This window comes from Mustelus asterias, chromosome 3 (assembly GCF_964213995.1).
Source record: "Mustelus asterias chromosome 3, sMusAst1.hap1.1, whole genome shotgun sequence".
Taxonomy (NCBI): Eukaryota; Metazoa; Chordata; class Chondrichthyes; order Carcharhiniformes; family Triakidae; genus Mustelus; species Mustelus asterias.
In genome coordinates, this window is record NC_135803.1 from 147,835,137 (window position 1) to 147,855,332 (window position 20,196).

At 46.0% G+C, this 20,196-nt stretch overlaps 1 protein-coding gene across 1 annotated transcript in view; it reads left to right on the top strand.

The window, feature by feature from the left end:
• The window catches only part of traip (TRAF-interacting protein), a 46,572-nt gene extending 27,269 nt beyond the window's left edge, over nt 1-19,303 (top strand). Inside the window, exons 10-16 of the mRNA XM_078209876.1 lie at nt 1,861-1,950; nt 7,692-7,780; nt 9,598-9,753; nt 11,184-11,229; nt 15,378-15,491; nt 16,495-16,545; nt 19,068-19,303. Of these exons, the coding sequence (XP_078066002.1) occupies nt 1,861-1,950; nt 7,692-7,780; nt 9,598-9,753; nt 11,184-11,229; nt 15,378-15,491; nt 16,495-16,545; nt 19,068-19,187 (666 nt within the window). The 3' untranslated portion in view covers nt 19,188-19,303. The remainder of the gene's footprint in view (nt 1-1,860; nt 1,951-7,691; nt 7,781-9,597; nt 9,754-11,183; nt 11,230-15,377; nt 15,492-16,494; nt 16,546-19,067) is intronic.
• Nucleotides 19,304-20,196: the final 893 nt, after the last annotated feature.

Sequence of the window (20,196 nt, forward strand, 5' to 3'; positions counted from 1 at the left end):
GAAGGAATAGTGTTCAATTGGTGGCAGGGTGCCTGAGAGATTGTGTGAAAGCTCGAATGCACATGGCAATTCGAGACAAAGGAATACTGAAAGGAGAGTTGGAGGTCCTGGAAGTGGATTCTTGCTGGAAGTGGATTCTTGCTGGAAACAGCTGAGGGAAAGCAGTGTTTGAAAGAAGATTCTAAGGCGTGTCCTCTTTAGAGTGTAATTTGGAAACACTCGTGTAGACGGCGGAGTCCAGGGAGATCTGTTGGCTCAGTGTAATAATCAGCAGGGGCAGGAGGGGGGGATTTGAGGAGAAAGCCACAGGAGTTCGATTGAGTGGCATCAGAGTGGGGTGTATCTGTCCACAGTTGGCTGTTGGTTTACAGGGATTATGTATTTATTGAAGCCATTGTAGCATAAGATATGTTATAACCTATGGTATCCTTAAAATCTGCGTACATTTGTGAAGATAAGTGGGAGTGAAAGAGTATTGTATTATAGTCAAACTTTTCACAAATGTTTTTCTCTGTTGTTTAAAACCTAATTGGCGATCCTGTGACTCTGTTCATCACCATCAGCATCAGCCTACAGTGCAGAATGAGGCCATTCAGCCCATCGAGCCTACACCAACGACAATCCCACCCAGGCCCTATCCCTGTAGCTCCCCATTTTTACCCTTCTAGTCCATCTGACACTAAGGGGCAATTGGGGCAATTTAGCATAGCCAATCTACCGAACCCACACATCTTTGGAGTGTGGCAGGAAACCGGAGCACCCGGAGGAAACCCACGCAGACACGGGGAGAATGTGCAAACTCCACACAGACAGTGAGCCGAGGCCGGAATTGAACCCGGGCCCTTGACGCTGTGAGGCAACAATGCTAGCCACCATGCCACCCACATTCATCCTCGTTTTCTAAAAAGCAGTAACTGTTACAGTCTTTTGAGCTAGGGTTCCGTTCTGGCACCTTCCCACCTAGCAATCGCACCAACTAGGATATATTCCAACCAATTGCCGAGGACTCGAGGGTCCCTCGTTGTGGCTTTCGTGCCCAGCAACCAGCAAGACTGGCTGCTGAAGGGCAGAAAATGGAAGTAAGAATGATAGCGGCCCTGCTGTTAAAATCAGAATTACCTTTGCATTCCCGGCCTTTCCAAAATCCTCTTGCCAATTCCAGCCTCCCTCCCTCACACCCTTTCCTGAAAATAAAGCATCAGGAGCGTCTAAAGTTTAGAAGGAGAAATATTTGGGGTTCTTTTTAAAAGCAAATCTTGTTGAGCCAGAAAGTGACTGGTATGGCGCTTTGAGTGGACTGTCAGGACAGAGAAGACGCAGAGCTTGGTAACACATACGCAGCTCCAAGCACCAGCCATGATAGCTGAGACGCGACTGATGATATTTTGTGTGCATCTTCCCACAGCAGCAAACAGCTGCTGGTCAGGAGAGCCCTGGGACACGATAGCTACTCTCTCATGCTGGCCTTCAAACTACAGGCCCTTGAAGCCTCTCAGCAATGATATCTGGGTTGCCCAGTTAAGACTTCTTGGGCTTGGGAGGTTTGAAAAGGACTGTTTTCTATTCTGCCTCTTTGTGGATGATGATTAAATCAGAATGACAGGATCAGCGACAAATATTTTGAGAATGTGGATTGAATTTTGCTGTCAGCCACTGAGACTTCATGGTTAATCTCCTATGTTGCCCAGGAAGACATTATTGCCGTAAGCCACCACTGATGTGATGAGTTAACATCTTTGATTCCCCCCTTCGTATCCTTATTTAATCTTTTGTGGTTGTGTTGCTCTGTCCCCATCGATGTGACACTGTCAATTTATGGAATGTAAGCTCATCTGAAGCTGTCTTTTCTGTTCTGTTTAGTTGGAAAAAAGCGTGTCACAGCTGGAGAAAGTTAAAGAGGAGCTTCAGGCATCACAGGAGGATGTGCGAAATGCAGACAAAGAGATTATGGTACGTCTGTCTTGAGTGCAAATTTACCCAGTGGAGTGGAACCAATTCCTGCTCAACTCCATTTGCAATGCTGTATTTTGCCGTATCTTTGTCCAGTCCTTTTTGGGGAACAGGGAAGTCTGAAATTCCGCAAAACCTTTAAAGTATATTTATTAGTGTCACAAGTATGCTTACATTAACACTGCAATGAAGTTACTGTGAAAATCCCCTAGTCGTCACACGCCGACGTCTGTTCGGGTACACTGAGGGAGAATTTAGCACGGCCAATTGGCACCTAACCAGCATGTCTTTCAGACTGTGGGAGGAAACCGGAGCACCCGGAGGAAACCCACGCAGACATGGGGAGAACGTGCAGACTCCGCACAGACAGTGACCCAAAGCCGGAATTGAACCCGGGTCCCTCGCACTGAGGCAGCAATGCTAACCACTCTGCCACCGTGTCACCACCTGTTCAAAGCAACCCGAGAATGGAAGTTATGTGGGTAAAATGACATCATTTGGATATGTTTCTGCATATTTCAGAGGCAGCACGGTGGCACAGTGGTTAGCACTGCTGCCTCACAGCGCCAGGAACCCGGGTTCGATTCCCGGCTCGGATCCCACCCTGTGCGGAGTCTGCACGTTCTCCCCGTGTCTGCGTGGGTTTCCTCTGGGTGCTCCGGTTTCCTCCCACAGTCCGAAAGACGTGCTGGTTAGGTGCATTGGCCATGCTAAATTCTCCCTCCGTGTAGCCGAACAGGCAGTGGGCAGAGTGTGGCCACTAGGGGATTTTCACAGTAACTTCATTGCAGTATTAATGTAAGCCTACTTGTGACATTAATAAATAAACTTCAAAGCAACCCAAGTATGGAAGTTACTTTGGGTGAAATGACACCAGTTGGATATGTTTCCACGCATTTCTGGCGTTTGACCTATACGTTCTCGGGTATAATTGATGTTAAAAATGCTTGTAATGCGCTAAATTAGCACTCGGAGTTAAATTCGCAGACAGCTGGGCCGCAGTTGTCGATTAGAATCCAGGTGGGATGTTTGATTCAGCCAGCTGGAGACAATGAAAGATTGTTTGACATTCTCGTGATTGGAGTTCGAGCGATTGTGAACAGCTAATTGATTTCAGCAAGATTCATTGTCAAATTAGGCTGGCAGGTTACTCTCATGAGTGGGAGGCACTCAATTTACTTAAAGCCCAAAACTGCAGTCAGAATTAAAAATGGATGGCCATGAGGGCAATCTAGATTCATCAAGTAAAATGTCCCAGTTTGGGGGAGGCGTGTTTATTTTTACACACTAGTTGAAGGCAAATTTCTCCAGCTGAACCAAGAGAATCCAATCATAACTGTTTCATTTGAAATAAACCAACTAAAGCAGCTTCACCACACACCAAGTGTTTCATCTGTCTGACTTGTAGAAGCTTTTTGCCTTGCACTCATCAGGGCACTTTGCAAGAATACCAGTATGAGGGGGGGAAAAACAACAATTTTAGCAAGGCGTTCGATAAGGTCCCCCATGCAAGGCTTCTAGAAAAAGTGAGAGGGCATGGGATCCAAGGGGCTGCTGCCCGGTGGATCCAGAACTGGCTTGCCCAAAGTAAAATGACATCATTTGGATATGTTTCTGCATATTTCAGAGGCAGCACGGTGGCACAGTGGTTAGCACTGCTGCCTCACAGCGCCAGGAACCCGGGTTCGATTCCCGGCTCGGATCCCACCCTATGCGGAGTCTGCATGTTCTCCCCGTGTCTGCGTGGGTTTCCTCTGGGTGCTCCGGTTTCCTCCCACAGTCCGAACTTGGCTGATAGCCAAGTTCCGCACACACGAGGGCGGCCTCAACCGGGATATTGGGTTCATGTCCCACTATTTGTAACCCCCACAGAGTTTCACTGGCTGTCTTGTCTGGAGACAATACACATCTTTTTAGCCTGTCTTGATGCTCTCTCCACTCACGTTGTTTTGTTTCTCAAAGACTTGATTAGTTGTAAGTATTCGCATTCCAACCATTGTTCATGTAAATTGAGTTTGTGTCTTTATATGCTCTGTTTGTGAACAGAATTCCCACTCACCTGAAGAAGGGGCTTGCAGCTCCGAAAGCTTGTGTGGCTTTTGCTACCAAATAAACCTGTTGGACTTTAACCTGGTGTTGTTAAACTTCTTACTGTGTTTACCCCAGTCCAACGCCGGCATCTCCACATCTTGCCCAAAGGAGGCAGAGAGTGGGTATAGATGGGTCTTTTTCTAAATGGAGGTTGGTCACCAGTGGTGTGCCCCAGGGATCTGTTCTGGGACCCTTGCTGTTTGTCATTTTCATAAATGACCTGGATGAGGAAGCAGAGGGATGGGTTGGTAAGTTTGCCGACGACACAAAGGTTGGTGGGGTTGTGGATAGTCTGGAGGGATGTCAGAAGTTACAGAGGGACATAGATAGGATGCAAGATTGGGCGGAGAAGTGGCAGATGGACTTCAACCCAGATAAATACGTCGTGGTCCATTTTGGTAGGATAAATGGGATGAGGGAGTACAATATAAAGGGAAAGACTCTTAGTACGGTAGAGGATCAGAAGGACCTTGGGATCCGGGTCCATAGGACTCTGAAATCGGCCCCGCAGGTGGAGGAGGTGGTTAAGAAGGCATATGGTGTGCTGGCCTTTATCAATCAAGGGATTGAGTTTAGGAGTCCGGGGATAATAATGCAGCTATATAAGACCCTCGTCAGACCCCACTTGGAGTACTGTGCTCAGTTCTGGTCGCCTCACTATAGGAAGGATGTGGAAAAGATTGAAAGGGTGCAGAGGAGATTTACAAGGATGTTGCCTGGATTGAGTGGCATGCCTTATGAGGATAAGCTGAGGGAGCTCGGTCTTTTCTCCTTGGAGAGACGAAGGATGAGCGGAGACCTAATAGAGGTGTATAAGATGTTGAGAGGCATAGATCGGGTGGACTCTCAGAGGCTTTTTCCCAGGGTGGAAATGTCTGCTACAAGAGGACACAGGTTTAGGGTGCTGGGAGGTAGGTACAGGGGAGATGTTAGGGGTAAGTTTTTCACACAGAGGGTGGTGGGCGAGTGGAATCGGCTGCTGTCAGGGGTGGTGGAGGCAAACTCAATAGGGTCTTTTAAGAGACTCCTGGATGAGTACATGGAGCTTAATAGGATGGAGGGTTATAGGTAGGTCTAGAAGGTAGGGATGTGTTCGGCACAACTTGTGGGGCCGAAGGGCCTGTTTGTGCTGCAGTTTTTCTATGTTTCTAATTTCTATCGTATGGGAAGACGATTCTGATTGGTTGGCCAGTGGATTGGTAGAGGCGTGCCATTGAGAGTGAACCAGTTGATGGTGACTGACAGTTAACTGCCAAGCATTGTTTGAAAATTTTAAACAGGCAGCTTATGGTTAAGGCATTGCAGTGGGGAACGAATCAGCGAATGGCTGTCACTTATTTTATTTAGCCGAAACAGGCATAATGTGTGTCCATGTTCTTTTTGTCTGCGTATTAATATATGTAGCTTCCAGCATACTCAAATACATCACACTGCGAACCCGACTGACAGTCTTGAACTGGTTGTCAGCATCATTCTTGGCACACTGAGGATTACTTGGCAAATGTTGTCCAGTTTGGACAATGTGTTTTGAATTTTGCAAACACGCGCCGGTTGGGTCGAGTCTGTACCTTGCTGTTGCAATTAGCTGCTGTTTGATATGCTTTGCCAATCTTTGTGACGTACGGTTTATATTCCTGGCATCACATTGGCACTGAAATTAATTTACCGCGTTACTAATTTGTGTGATGGGCAGAACGGTTTTTGGCTTGACCGCAGTGTCCTGTTGGTGGCGAATCCAACTCGTGTTCCCAATGATGTGGAGATGCCGGCGTTGGACTGGGGTGGGCACAGTAAGAAGTCTCACCACACCAGGTTAAAGTCCAACAGGTTTATTTGGAATCATGAGCTTTCGGAGCGCTGCTCCTTCCTCAGGTGAGTGACACTCGCTCACCCGATGAAGGAGCAGCACTCCGAAAGCTCATGATGGGGGAGTCCAGAGCTAGAGGTCTTTCGTCGGGAAAAGGGTACAAAAGTCTGGGGACTTGAGAACAGCTTCCCTGCTGCCATCAGATTTTTGAATGGACCTAGCTTGCATTAAGTTGATCTTTCTCTACACCCTAGCTATGACTGTAACACTACATTCTGCACTCTCTCCTCCTTTTCTATCAATGGTTTGCTTTGTCTGTAACGCGCAAGAAACAATACTTTTCACTGCATACTAATGCATGTGACAAATCAAATCATTAGCTCAATGAATATTGATTCATGTGAGAAGTCTCCAGGGCAAATGTCAAGCTTCCTGAAGTGGAACACTGGTGAATAAGCTAACAATGCTGAACCTAACATCTCCTTTATTCAGCAATACATAACATAAGGTCTCAAAGAGCTAACAATGTTACACCTGCCTCACTGGTTACACTATCACACAAACTAGATATTCATCATTGACTTTCATGAAATGAAGTTGCTCAGACCGGTTCCAGGGGTGATTGAACCCGAGGCTCTGTCTATAGAGCAAACTATATCCAATTTGTAACAGCAGATTGAGATTTATCACTCATTCCAGCTGTGATGCCTGCTTATCAGTTAAACCGGTTGGTGCGCTGTCAGAGATGTGTTAAACTCAGTATTGGTCACTAAAACTCTCCATTTGTAACTACAGCACATTAACCCAAGTGGTTTAACTCCATGCTTGAAGTAGAGACCACAAACGTTTTGATTTGAAGATATGCTTAGGATGTTGGGCTGCTATTGTACGACTTTCCTCCATTTCCTATTTGAACATTCATTAACCCGTTTAAAATAAACCGTGCAATCATTTCCGGGCTGTCTAAACTGTGTCTGGAGGAGGAAATAGCATATTCTTTTTATTTTTGCTGAAAGGAAATGCACCTCATTGTGGTGTGTAGTGACTTCATGAAGGGTGTGGTGCTCTGTGCCAAAGCAGCTTTTCCTTGTATTTCTCCTTTCCCCCTCTCTGGTCAGGTGCGGGGGACATGGGCCATTTTGTAATATTGATTTTGGTCGTAGACGAGCTCTGATTCACAGTATACAGTACTAATAATAGCACCAGGAATTATTAACCCCTCAGAGCACCCAACCTCTGCCATAGTTTCAAAAGTTCTGTTATGTATGTAGTTGGGGGTATGCCCCTTTAAGAGAGTGGGTCAGGTGACCCGGGGCACAGGTCAGTCTTGTACTGACTGCTACTGTTACGATGTTGAATAAACCATTCCGTTTGATTTACACCTACTTACCTCGTGGTTTCTTTGTAGCACATAATTAGACCTCAAAAGTAGTACCACCGTTAACATTCATCCTTCCCTTCCTCTCGCTTCTCCCTCTCTTCCTCCCTCTCGTTTCCTCCCTCTTCCTCCCTCTTCCTCCCTCTTCCTCCCTCTTCCTCCCTCTTCCTCCCTCTTCCTCCCTCTTCCTCCCTCTTCCTCCCTCTTCCTCCCTCTTCCTCCCTCTTCCTCCCTCTTCCTCCCTCTTCCTCCCTCTTCCTCCCTCTTCCTCCCTCTTCCTCCCTCTTCCTCCCTCTTCCTCCCTCTTCCTCCCTCTTCCTCCCTCTTCCTCCCTCTTCCTCCCTCTTCCTCCCTCTTCCTCCCTCTTCCTCCCTCTTCCTCCCCCCCCTTCCCTTCTGTCTTTCCTATGGGTACAGAAGGCTGAGCTTGCCAGCCCGATAAATATATTTAATATTGGTTTGGCAGAACTTAAAGAAGAAGGTGGAATTCCTCCAGAAGTCCCTCAGTACACCGAATCGCACCAATGAGGCACTCAGCCGCTTAATGTTTGAGAGGTGGGTGAACTCATTCTGTCTGTTCAGATGGCTCTTCATGTGTGTTGCTTTGAGGCTTTTATTTGTAATGTTCAAGTAGTCAGGTGAATTATAAGATGTGTTTCACCCCATTGTCATGTCCATCCTGTGTCCCACACCATCCAATGGCTGGCAATATAAAAATGTATTGTTTCTCCCTCTGCGACCCTGACTCCTGTGGGAAATCGTAGAATAATCATAGAATCCCTACAGTGCAGAAGGAGACCATTCAGCCCATCGAGTCTGCACCGACCACAATCCCACCCCGGCCCTATCCCCATCACCCCATGCATTTACCCTAGCTAAACCCACTGACACTAAGGGGCAGTTTAGCATGGCCAATACACCTAACCAGCACGTCATTCGGATGTGGGAGGAAACCGGAGCACCCGGAGGAAACCCACGCAGACACGGAGAGAACATATTGAAGTCGGAAAATATACCTCTTGAGGCTGGTATGAGTCAAAATACAGTCATGCTTTATTCTCATAAGCTTATGGGAGAACTTGACCCCCTGAAAGCAGAAGCCAAAGTTCTCTCTGAACACAAGAAGCGTGGATATTTATACATCAGGGTTCCCAATACAAGTCATGAAACAAAGTCCAGTTAACAGTCCTTGATCGTAAATTATAGTTCCTTTAACAGCTTCTGATAGTCTTTGGATCATGGTTAGAGACCATCTGGTATCCTTGGGTCATAAAGCACAATTCTTCTGGTCGTTGCAGTCAAGGTGTCACCTCTGGTCCCCTGCTCTTCCCGCAGCGTTTCCTTTGAAGTGACTGAGTGACTGAGTGCAACTGTCCCAGTGGGAGTCCTCCTTCAAACGGCCATTCTCGCACTCTACCATTTGGTCGCTGCTTCCTCTGTTTAAATCATAGACAAGCCTACGGGAAAGAAAGACTAACATCTATATTCAACTGTCTGTTTTATCAGAATGATATAAACAAGCGAGGGAACCATGAACAAATGGCTTATACTAAAAGTAAAAGATGAAACCAATAACAAATGGCTTATACTACTAAAAGTAAAAGATAAAAGACATGAACAAATGGCTTGTATTACTACCAGGAGCAAAAGAAACAAAAAGGAGGCTAGCCATAAGGAAGAGTTAGGTTTGTGATACATTCCAGGTACAAAGTTCAACCTTTTAGGCACAAAATACATTGAGTACAAAAAACATTAACCCTTTCCCTTCTTCAATATCGACTCCGTACAGACAGAGTGACTCATAGGTGGGAATAGAACCCGGGTCCCTGGCGCTGTGAGGCAGCAGTGCTAACTGGTTGATTGGCCATGCTAAATTGCCCCTTAGTGTCATGAGTTCATAAGATATAGGAGCAGAATTAGGCCATTCGGCCCATCAAGTTTGCTCCACCATTCGATCATGGCTGATATGCTCCTCATCCCCATTTTCCTGCCTTCTCCCCATAACCCTTCAACGCATTACCAATTAAAAATCTGTCTAACTCTTCAAATTTACTCACTTTCAGGGGGGTTAGCAGGGTAAATATGTGGGGTTAAGGGGTTAGGGCCTAGGTGGGACTGTTGTCGGTGCAGGATCGATGGGTCGAATGGCCTCCTTCTGCACTGTAGGGATCCTATGATATGATAAGCCTTATAATATTTCAGAGCCTTTCAAATAGTGACGTACTCCAAAATGCTGTGACTTCTGTGCAGGATATTTTTGGTGCAATTGGTAAAGCAGGCTGTTAGGTTATTGTTGGTTTGACAGATGATGTCTGTGTGTTGCTGTGCTTTGATCTGTCAGTTAAATGCAGATTTGATTCCTGTGTTTGCAGCCCCGCACCTGTGGATTTGCAACATCCTAAACTGCACAAGCCGACCTTTGGAGAGGACATCGATCTGTCTCTGACGTACGACTTTGACACCCCAGGCCATACTGCTCCAACACCTGACACTACTTCGTCCAAGAAGATAAAACTAGACACAGCAGGGTAAGTGCCGGAGCTCATTAATAGCCACGTGACTCCTCCTCCTCCGGGTACCATGCCCTCAGACAGTGTTGGCAGTCATGGAATTCTGTTGGGTGGATCCATGGTTATGCTTCGCAAAGTGCTGCAGTGGTTTGTCGTGGCTTTCTGCAATATGGCCGACCAGGGAACTCTCCCACCCTCCTTCAATGACTTATTATCGGTGCAGACTCGTTGGGCTGAAGGGCCTTTTCTATACTGTATGGCTCTGCTACCTGTCGTCAGGCATATTGGAAGGATTTTCAGGTCGATAACTAACCAGGTTGACCATGTTATGGCTGCAGCCTTTGTGGCCAAGTCCTAACGGGGGGGGACTTGAACCCAGCATAGTGTCACTACCCACTGCATCACAAGATGACATAAAGTTAAACTACCTACAGGGAATAGTATCATAGAAGAATCATAGAATCCCGACAGTACAGAAGGAGCCTGCATCGAGCCTGCACCAACAACAATCCCACCCAGGCCCTATCCCCCTGACCCCATGTATTTACCCTGCTAATCCCACTGACACTAAGGGGCAATTGAGCATGGCGAATCAACTTAACTTTGGGGCGGCACAGTGGTTAGCACTGCTGCCTCACAGCGCCAGGGACCCGGGTTCCATTCCCGGCTTGGGTCACTGTCTGTCTGTGTGGAGTTTGCACCTTCTCCCCGTGTCTGCGTGGGTTTCCTCCGGGTGCTCCGGTTTCCTCCCACAGTCCAAAGATGTGCAGGTTAGGTTGATTGGCCATGCTAAATTGCCCCTAGTGTCGGGGGATTAGCAAGGTAAATATGTGGGGTTATGGGAATAGGGCCTGGGTGGGATTGTGGTCGGTGCAGACTCGATGGGCTGAATGGCCTCCTGCACTGTAGGGATTCTATTATCTTTGGTCTGTGGGAGGAAACCGGAGCACCCGGAGGAAACCCACGCAGACACGGGGAGAAGGTGCAAACTCCACACAGACAGACAGTGACCCAAGCCGGGAATGGAACCCGGGTCCCTGGCGCTGTGAGGCAGCAGTGCTAACCACTGTGCCGCCCCAAAGTTAAGTTGATTCGCCAACTACTGTGCCACCGTGCTGCCCAGATATTGGATTGAACCGGGATTCACACCATATTCATCAACAAAATACCTTTTGGCCTATTCAATTTACATTATTTCAGGTGTACAGATTTATTAGCTATCGTATGGACAGCAATCAGCTTCTGAATCGATCAATCTAGGAAACGTCTACTATTTATCCCCCATGAACGGCTCTAATCCAGGAAGTTTGGTTCCCAAGGCCTCAATAGCAAAGCCCTAAAGGCTCCACGTTGAACAGTGTTATCTCTGTGCCTTCTGACCAAAAGGGCCTTGTATAATGTCACAGGGTAACTGCATGTTGTCCTTTTTCTCCACCCCACTTTCACAGGTTATCCAGGCTACATCAGCCTTCGAAATCACTGGACAAATCAAAGGTGAGCATTTACTTATAATTTTTGCAGAACTGCCCCCATGTTTGCTTCAGTTATCTGGGAAAGAAGCAGCGATTGCAATGTAATCTAATCGGGGGCTCAGGCATGTGTCAAGATTAATGGTAACATTGCAGAACCGTTCAGCAAAGGGATTCGGAACAATCTAGAAGCTACAGAAGCATAATTGCAGGAACTTGAGTCACCATCTGCTCCTTTGTGATCCTGGCGGGGTCTGTACAGTATAGTTTTAAATGTCAATGATTTAATCAGCTTTTAATTTCCTTGCCAGCTGTAAATGCATTCCCAGCTATTGGTGCCTTTCTGCTGATTCAGGGAAATCACAACTGATCATTAATAACTGCAAAGCAATTACTGCCCGGTGATCAATAAATCTACAATGACTAGGGAGCCTCTTATCAAAATATGTCAGAACGATACACCAACAGAGCCATAACATTTTGAGTATGATAGGACATGGAGTTGATGGCTGAATGTCCTCTTTCTATGCCTTAATGACTCTGCAAAAGCTGTTTTCAGTGACCTTGCCTCTGAGCCCAGAACTGCCACGATGGGAGTACCCTTTGGAGAATCGTTGCTTCAGAGTTGTAGGCCTGTTACTGACCTGTGTCACTGCCCAGTGAGAATCCAAGCTGGGGCCACAAGGTAGTGGTATGTTCCCTGCCCTAGTGTCCTAGGGCAGGGAACATACCGCCTTTCTGCGGTTTGAGTATGCCTAGAGACCTTTCAATTCAGAATTGTCCCACTTTCACCGTGGTGGCACGGTGGCTAGCACTGCTGCCTCACAGCATCAGAGACCCGGGTTCAATTCTGGCCTTGGGTGCCTGTTTGTGTGGAGTTTGTACGTGCTCCCTGTGTCTGCGTGGGTTTCCTCCGGGTGCTCCGGTTTCCTCCCAATTACTCCCAAAGACGTGCAGGATAGGTTGATTGACCTTGCTAAATTGTCCCTTAGTGTCCAAAGATGTGTTGGTTAGGGCAGTTAGCAGGGTGGGCATGGGGTCTAGGTGGGATGCTCTGTTGGAAAGTCGGTGCAGACTTGATGGGCCAAATGGCCTCCTTCTGCACTGTAGAGATTGTATTCTATTCTTATTATACAAAATGAAGAGTATCTAAGAGCCTTTATGGCTATGGCAATGTTGTTAAAATAGATGCAGTGTCTCGAATAGTCATTATGTGAATTAATTGGAGCTCATGTAATTTTGAATATTTGTCATGCTTGGAAAATGTGCTTCTTGACACTACGGTAGTGACACACTGCTTTAAATATACTCTCTCGCAGTCAGCATTGCAGCCTTTTCACAAATACAGTAAAACTAAAGTCTGGCATGTAGCACTGTTGAAATGTAACCCTGGAATAATTTGTGTCCAATTTATTTTTAATTGGCTATGTGGTATGAGCAATCCTTCAACTCTTGTTGCCCTGAAAAAGTTGAGGTTGAATCAGAAATTGAAATTAAATTTAAAAAATAATCTTCCCCCTTTTTATCTTTGAACGTTTCGAATGCTATTGCAATAGAAATCAGGTGTTCACGGCGAGAGCTGTAATGCTTGAATAATGAGGTTTTATTACATTACTATTGAAATGTGTAACATCCAATTCTTACTCTACTTCAAAGACAGCACTAACAGCAATTGGAAGCAGCATAATTGTCTTATCTTGGACCATGTGAATGGTGCATAATATTAGTTAGCAGCATCTTGGGTATGAGTTTTATACTACTTAGGGTGGCACAGTGGTTAGCAGCGCTGCCTCACAGCACCAGGGACCCGGGTTCGATTCCCAGCTTGGGTCACTATCTGTGCGGAGACTGGTACGTTCTCCCCCTTCTGTTTGGGTTTCTTCCGGGTGCTCCGGTTTCCTCCCAGAGACATGCTGGTTAGGCACATTGGCCATGCTGAATTCTCCCTCAGTGTACCCGAACCAGCGCCGGAGTGTGGCGACTAGGGGATTTTCACAATAACTTCATTGCAGTGTTAAGAGAGCCTACTTGTGACACGAATAAATAAAAAGCAAAGTACTGCTGGAAATCTAAAAACAGAAAACGCTGGAAAACTCAGCGGCCTGGCAACATTTGGAGAGAACAAGAGTTAACGTTCCAAGTCCCAATTTTATATTAGTTTCATACTTCCGGTTCTGTGAATTGGCACCTTCCCTTGTATGTTATAAAGTAAGATAGTTGTAGCCTTACTGGCGCAATCCTCTCCCATAATTTTATATTAACGATTTAAGCATAATACTACTTTTCTGCTCTTTAAATTTCCTCATTTGTCTTTTATCTGCTTGAGGAGGCACTCAGTTTTTGTGGGATGTGGGCATCGCTGCCAAAGCCGCTGTTTGTTGCACGTCCCCAATTGCCCGTGAGCTGAGCCACTTGTTAATCTATTTCAGAGGGCGGTATAAGAGCCAACCACCTTGCTGTGGGTCGGGAGTCACGTGTAGGGCACTTGTGAACCAGATGGGTTTCTGCAACAATCGATGATCATTTCCCGGCGCTGAACCCAGGCTAGTTTTCAATTCCAGAATTACTAATTAATTAAATTTAAATCCCGTCAGCTGCTGTGGTGGGATTTGAACCCAGAGTATTAATCTGGGTCTCTGGATCACTAGTCCAGTGACATTATCACTCTGCCACTGGTCCCCCCCTGTAGTATGTGGGGAAACTCGACAAATCTGTACCAAAGTTATACTTCTCAGCAAGAATATCTGAGACTTGGTTCTTGTCTCAGAAACTATGTACACACAAATGTATTTATACCTGTAAAGATATTCCCTATTTAATTTTTAATGTTAAAAGTTTGTTTATTCATGTCACAAGTAGGCTTACATTACCACTGCAATGAAGTTACTGTAAAAATCCCCTAGTCGTCACACTCCTGCCCCTGTTCGGGTACACTGCGGGCGAATTTAGCATGGCCAATACACCTAACCAACACGTCTTTCAGACTGTGGGAAGAAACCGGAGCACCCGGAGGAAATTGACATGGATACAGGGAGAACGTGCAGACTCTGTACAGATAGCCACCCAAACCGGGAATCAAAGCCGGACCCCTGGCACTGCGAAGCAGCAGTGCTAACCACCATGCCACCTGTTGCTCACGCAAATACAGTGCCGGATTTGGATTTGTATTGTGTGGAATTGTTGCCCCTGTCTGGTGGTCTTCACTAAGTGTGCACCCCAGTGTTAGACAGAAGATATGGTAAGGTCAGGAACAGCTCCCTGATGAATTGGATCAAGGAAGACCTACCCTCTCCCCCAAGTTATCGAAACCAGTGATTTGTATTTTCAAGTAAATATATATACTTTGAAGTTATTATGTTGCTCAACATACTATCAATGGATGTAGAAACCGACACAAAAATAACACATCCTTAAAAGTTCTAGATAAACATGTAAAAGATCTAGTTCATTGAATCATAGAATCTCTACAGTACAGCAGGAGGCCATTTGTCCCACAAAGCCTGCACTGACCGCAATCCCACCCCAGGCCCTATCGCCGTAACCCCACATATTTGCCCTCCTAATCCTCCTGACACTAAGGGGCAATTTATCATGGTCAATCAACCTAACCCGCACATCTTTGGACTGTGGGAAGAAACCGGAGCACCCGGAGGAAACCCACGCAGACACAGAGAATGTGCAAACTCCACATAGGCAGTCACCCGAAGCTGGAATTGAACCCGGGTCCCTGGCGCTGTGAGACAGCAGTGCCAACCGCTGTGCTGCCGTGCCACCCATTCAGATTTCAAAGCTCGCATTTTACTTACAAACCTGAATATTATACTGATTGGATTTGTCAAGTTAAGAGCTGGCAGCAAAGAGGATCAGAATAATATAAAAGCAACATACTGGGGATTCTGAAAATCTGAAATAAAAACAGGAGATGCTGGTATGGCAGCATCTGTAGAGCGAGAAACAGAGTTAACGTTTCATACAGACAGTCAATGGGTCTTACACACTCAGAACATTAACTCTGTTTCTCTCTCCACAGATGCTGCCGGGCCTGGTGAGTTTTCCAGCATTTCCTGTTCTTATTGTATTATTGAGGATTGGAGCTTTATTTCATTTAGCCTCGAGCAAGCATTTGAGATCTGAATTGCAGTAACCTCAGCAAAACTTCTCTTTCTCTTTAAGAAAACAAAGAAAGATGAGGATGATCATAGTCCCCCGTCAGTCTTCAAACATTCCATGTTATTCCAAAAGAAACCATGTGGGAGCTTTTTGGATCCACACAGAAACCAGGGAGCAGTAAGTAATGTGAATTGCCTCTGTTTCCATAAGAAGGGATTGCTATGACCATAACAAAAGCAAAATACTGTGGATGCTGGACTTCTGAAACAAAAACAGACAATGCTGGAAAAGCTCAGCAGGTCGGGCAGCATCTGTGGGGAGAGAAACTAAGTTAACAATTACCAAAAAATGTGCAAAGATTCTAAAAGTAAATTTTCCAATTGCTGAACTAAGACACTTGCTATTGAAGCTTTTCATCTTGTACTCATCAGGACCAGTGCAACAATACCAAATTGAAACGGACGAACAGTTTATACGGCATGAGAAAAGGGTGCTGATTGGTTGGCAGGTGGCCTCTGGTTGAGGTGTTGTCATGGAGAATGAACCAGGGAACAGTTGCACTCAACGCTTTTATTTAATTGAAAAAAAGTGTTGCATGATCATGTTCCTTCTGCTTGCAGAGGTAGGGCCCTGTGTACAAATATATGTAGCTTCTAGCAAGCATGAGTGAGCCACATTGCGAGCCTGATTGATAATCTTAAGTTGGCTGTTTATGTAATTTTTAAGACACTTGTTTGGTATCCTGATGAGTGCAATACGAAAAGCTTTGACAGGATGTCTCTTTTTTCCAACAATACTTAAGTTTACTACCAAGTGTCTATTTAAATTTTTGTAGGAGAGAGATTCGTGTCAGTAATTAAGACTTAATCATCGCTTTCTTAAAAATGTATTTAACAATTGAACGGACAAGCCCACACTACTACTGGCATGTTAAGTGCATATCTAGTGGGTTAGTACCAGAATTCATGCTCTATGTAAGTTTGAATGTCCAGTCTCTCGGCAAGGTACTTGTATACTGGAACAGAACAAATAGGACAGCAACTCCAGATGCCTGTGTTTAATTGAACATGTGCAGAGGCTGGAGGTTGCTGTCCAATTTACTTCTTAATAATCCCTCCGTTATTTTTAATACCAAAATCCAGGGCAAAGTTAATTTTTCTTCATTTCTCTGTCCCATTAGGTGCGGACTGGCTTCGATGGGCTGGGAGGAAGAACCAAGTTTATTGAACCTGTATCCTTTGCTGTTTTTTGCGAATCCTTTATGGGTGAAATGAGAAACGGTCATCTGAGGCAGAATGGAATGGAAATTGGCAGACTTTATGGCGGAGAGGATAAGGGGTCAGAGACTTGGCTCAAAGTTGAATGGAACACATTACAAACGGTCAGGTTCATTCAGAGATGGTGGTGAGGGAGAAAGGATGGAATTGATGGCGAAGATGTCGGGTTTATGGTGGCAACTGTACCACATCTAAGATTGGATATTGAACAGCAGTCTGTCAACGTAGAACATTTGAGACAACTGGGTGGACCCTACACCTGTAGATCATGTCTCCCAGGAATAGATCGCAGATCAGGAAAGGGAATGTGCCAATGATAGAGAAGCTACTGATAATGCAGGGACGTGACGAGAAACCATTGCTGGATAAACTTTGGCCAACCATTAGAAAAGTAAGATTGATTTTTTTTTTTTATTCATTCATGGGACATGGGCGTCGCTGGCCAGCATTTATTGCCCATCCCTAGTTGACAAGGGCAGTTGAGAGTCAACCACATTGCTGTGGCTCTGGAGTCGCATGTTGGCCAGACCAGGTAAGGACGGCAGATTTCCTTACCTAAAGGGCATTAGTGAACCAGATGGGTTTTTCCGACAATTGACAATGGTTTCATGGTCATCAGTAGATTCTTAATTCCAGATTATTTTTTTTATTGAATTCAAATTCCACCGTCTGCTGTGGTGGGATTCGAACCCGGGTCCCCAGACAGTAGCTGAATTAATAGTCTAGCAATAATAGCACTAGGTCCCTTATATAACAAGATATTTTTGGATTCCTATCAATATTACCACTAGGTCCCTTATATAACAAGATATTTTTGGATTCCTATCAATGCTTACAGTTTCAGGGTAATTGTGTTCATAGAATCATAAAAATCCTACAGTGCAGAAGAAGGTCCATCGAAGTCTGCACAGACTCTTCAACAGAGCATCTTACCCAGGCTCTATCCCCATTTACCCTGCTAATTCCCCTAAACCATACATCTTGGGACACTAAGGGGCAATTTAGCGTGGCCAATCCACCTAACCTGCACATCTTTGGACTATGGGAGGAAACCGGAGCACCCGGAGGAAACCCACACAGACACGGGGAGAATGTGCAAACTCCACACAGTGACCCAAGGCTGGAATCGAACCTGGGTCCCTGGCGCTGTGAGGCAGCAGTGCTAACCAAAGAACAGTACAGCACAGGAAACAGGCCATTCGGCCCTCCAAGCCTGTGCCGCTCCTTGGTCCAACTAGACCAATCGTTTGTATCCCTCCATTCCCAGGCTGCTCATGTGACTATCCAGGTAAGTCTTAAACGATGTCAGCGTGCCTGCCTCCACCACCCTACTTGGCAGCGCATTCCAGGCCGCCACCACCCTCTGTGTAAAAAACGTCCCTCTGATATCTGAGTTATACTTCGCCCCTCTCACCTTGAGCCCGTGACCCCTCGTGGTCGTCACCTCCGATCTGGGAAAAAGCTTCCCACTGTTCACCCTATCTATACCCTTCATAATCTTGTACACCTCTATTAGATCTCCCCTCATTCTCCGTCTTTCCAGGGAGAACAACCCCAGTTTACCCAATCTCTCCTCATAGCTAAGACCCTCCATACCAGGCAACATCCTGGTAAACCTTCTCTGCACTCTCTCTAACGCCTCCACGTCCTTCTGGTAGTGCGGCGACCAGAACTGGACGCAGTACTCCAAATGTGGCCTAACCAGCGTTCTATACAGCTGCATCATCAGACTCCAACTTTTATACTCTATACCCCGTCCTATAAAGGCAAGCATACCATATGCCGCCTTCACCACCTTCTCCACCTGTGTTGCCACCTTCAAGGATTTGTGGACTTGCACACCTAGGTCCCTCTGTGTTTCTATACTCCTGATGACTCTGCCATTTATTGTATAACTCCTCCCTACATTATTTCTTCCAAAATGCATCACTTCGCATTTATCCAGATTAAACTCCATCTGCCACCTCTCCGCCCAATTTTCCAGCCTATCTATATCCTGCTGTATTGCCCGACAATGCTCTTCGCTATCCGCAATTCCAGCCCTCTTCGTGTCATCCGCAAACTTGCTGATTACACCAGTTACACCTTCTTCCAAATCATTTATATATATCACAAATAGCAGAGGTCCCAGTACAGAGCCCTGCGGAACATCACTGGTCACAGACCTCCAGCCGGAAAAAGGCCCTTCGACCACTACCCTCTGTCTCCTATGGCCAAGCCAGTTCTCCACCCATCTAGCCACTTCTCCTTGTATCCCATGAGTCTTAACCAACCTGCCATGTGGGACTTTGTCAAATGCCTTACTTTTATCACTGCCACCGTGCCACCCCTAGCAATATAAAGTAAATGCAGAGAGCTTCAGTCCCCCTGGTTGATTGAAATGTTTGCATCATTCCAAAAATACAAGGAGGGATTTCTTTTTTTAAACTGTGGCTTTTTTGTATAAAGTTATTTTCTTTAACATTCCTCCCTTCAGACTAAAATGACTGAAATCCGGCCGCTGCCGTTAAAGGCAAGAAAGAGGAAGAAAGTGTCACGGACAACTGCCAATACTTTGATCTGCAACCAGCCCAAACTGGAGAATTTCCTTATTTGATTCCCAAACTTCTGGGATGCAAGTCAGTGCAAGGTCTGCAGTCATGTGTTAATATTGACACCACTGACTGGAAGAGGTGCAGCTGGCCTGCACAGTATGATGGAACCAGGAGCCAAACATCCTACAGACTCCTCAACGTGAGAAGCGATCAAACTCAACTGTCCCAAAAGCAAAAAGGCCTTGTTTCCTCATCACTGCGGCCAGCCCACTGACATCACCCTGCTCCAGGAAAGCCAAAATCACATGGAATTCCAGAAAGAAAGGAGCGCTGTGACACCGAGTAAAATTCCGACTTTCGGAGAGGAGGGATGATGGGCAAGGACGGAACAACTTCTGAATGAAATCACCTCTCATTGCGAATAATGACAGCTATCTCTTTGGCTTTGCCTCATCATCCTGCGATACTGGTGCTGGGGGTTACTACGTAGTCGGCACAGATTCGATGGGCTGAATGGCCTCCATCTGCACTGTCGGGATTCTATGATAGTCACCCAGCATCAAACAGCCCGTGTCACACATAGCATTGGCGAGGTGGCAGAGTAAATCTCCCTGCTCTGTTCACCGATCCTCGCCTACCCCTGCACCAGTGCGGCAACTTCCTGTTCCCTACACCAAGTGTCCTTCCCCCTTCAATGAGATTGTCTCTTCCGTGCCACATTAGGGTGGTTTTACAGCGAGGATTTAGCAGTTTGCACAGTTTTAGGGTTCCAGGTCGAGACTGTCCAACCTTATTTTGGCATTAAGTTGCTTCAGTATGTCTCTGAGGCAGCCCCCAGGCTATTTCACATTGAATCCATGTTATTAGGAAGGCCAGGAGGCTTCTACAGTTCATCCAGTCCCCATGGTTTAGCTCATGATCATTTCGCTAAGGGTTTTTTTGAGTGGTTGACTGGATTAACCCATCTATTTGAGTCATTCACAGAGTTGCCCTGATTGATTGTAACATACTGGTGACAACTCCATACATCTGCCAGTACAGTGCTGTGTATTAAAGTTCTTGCTGCAGACA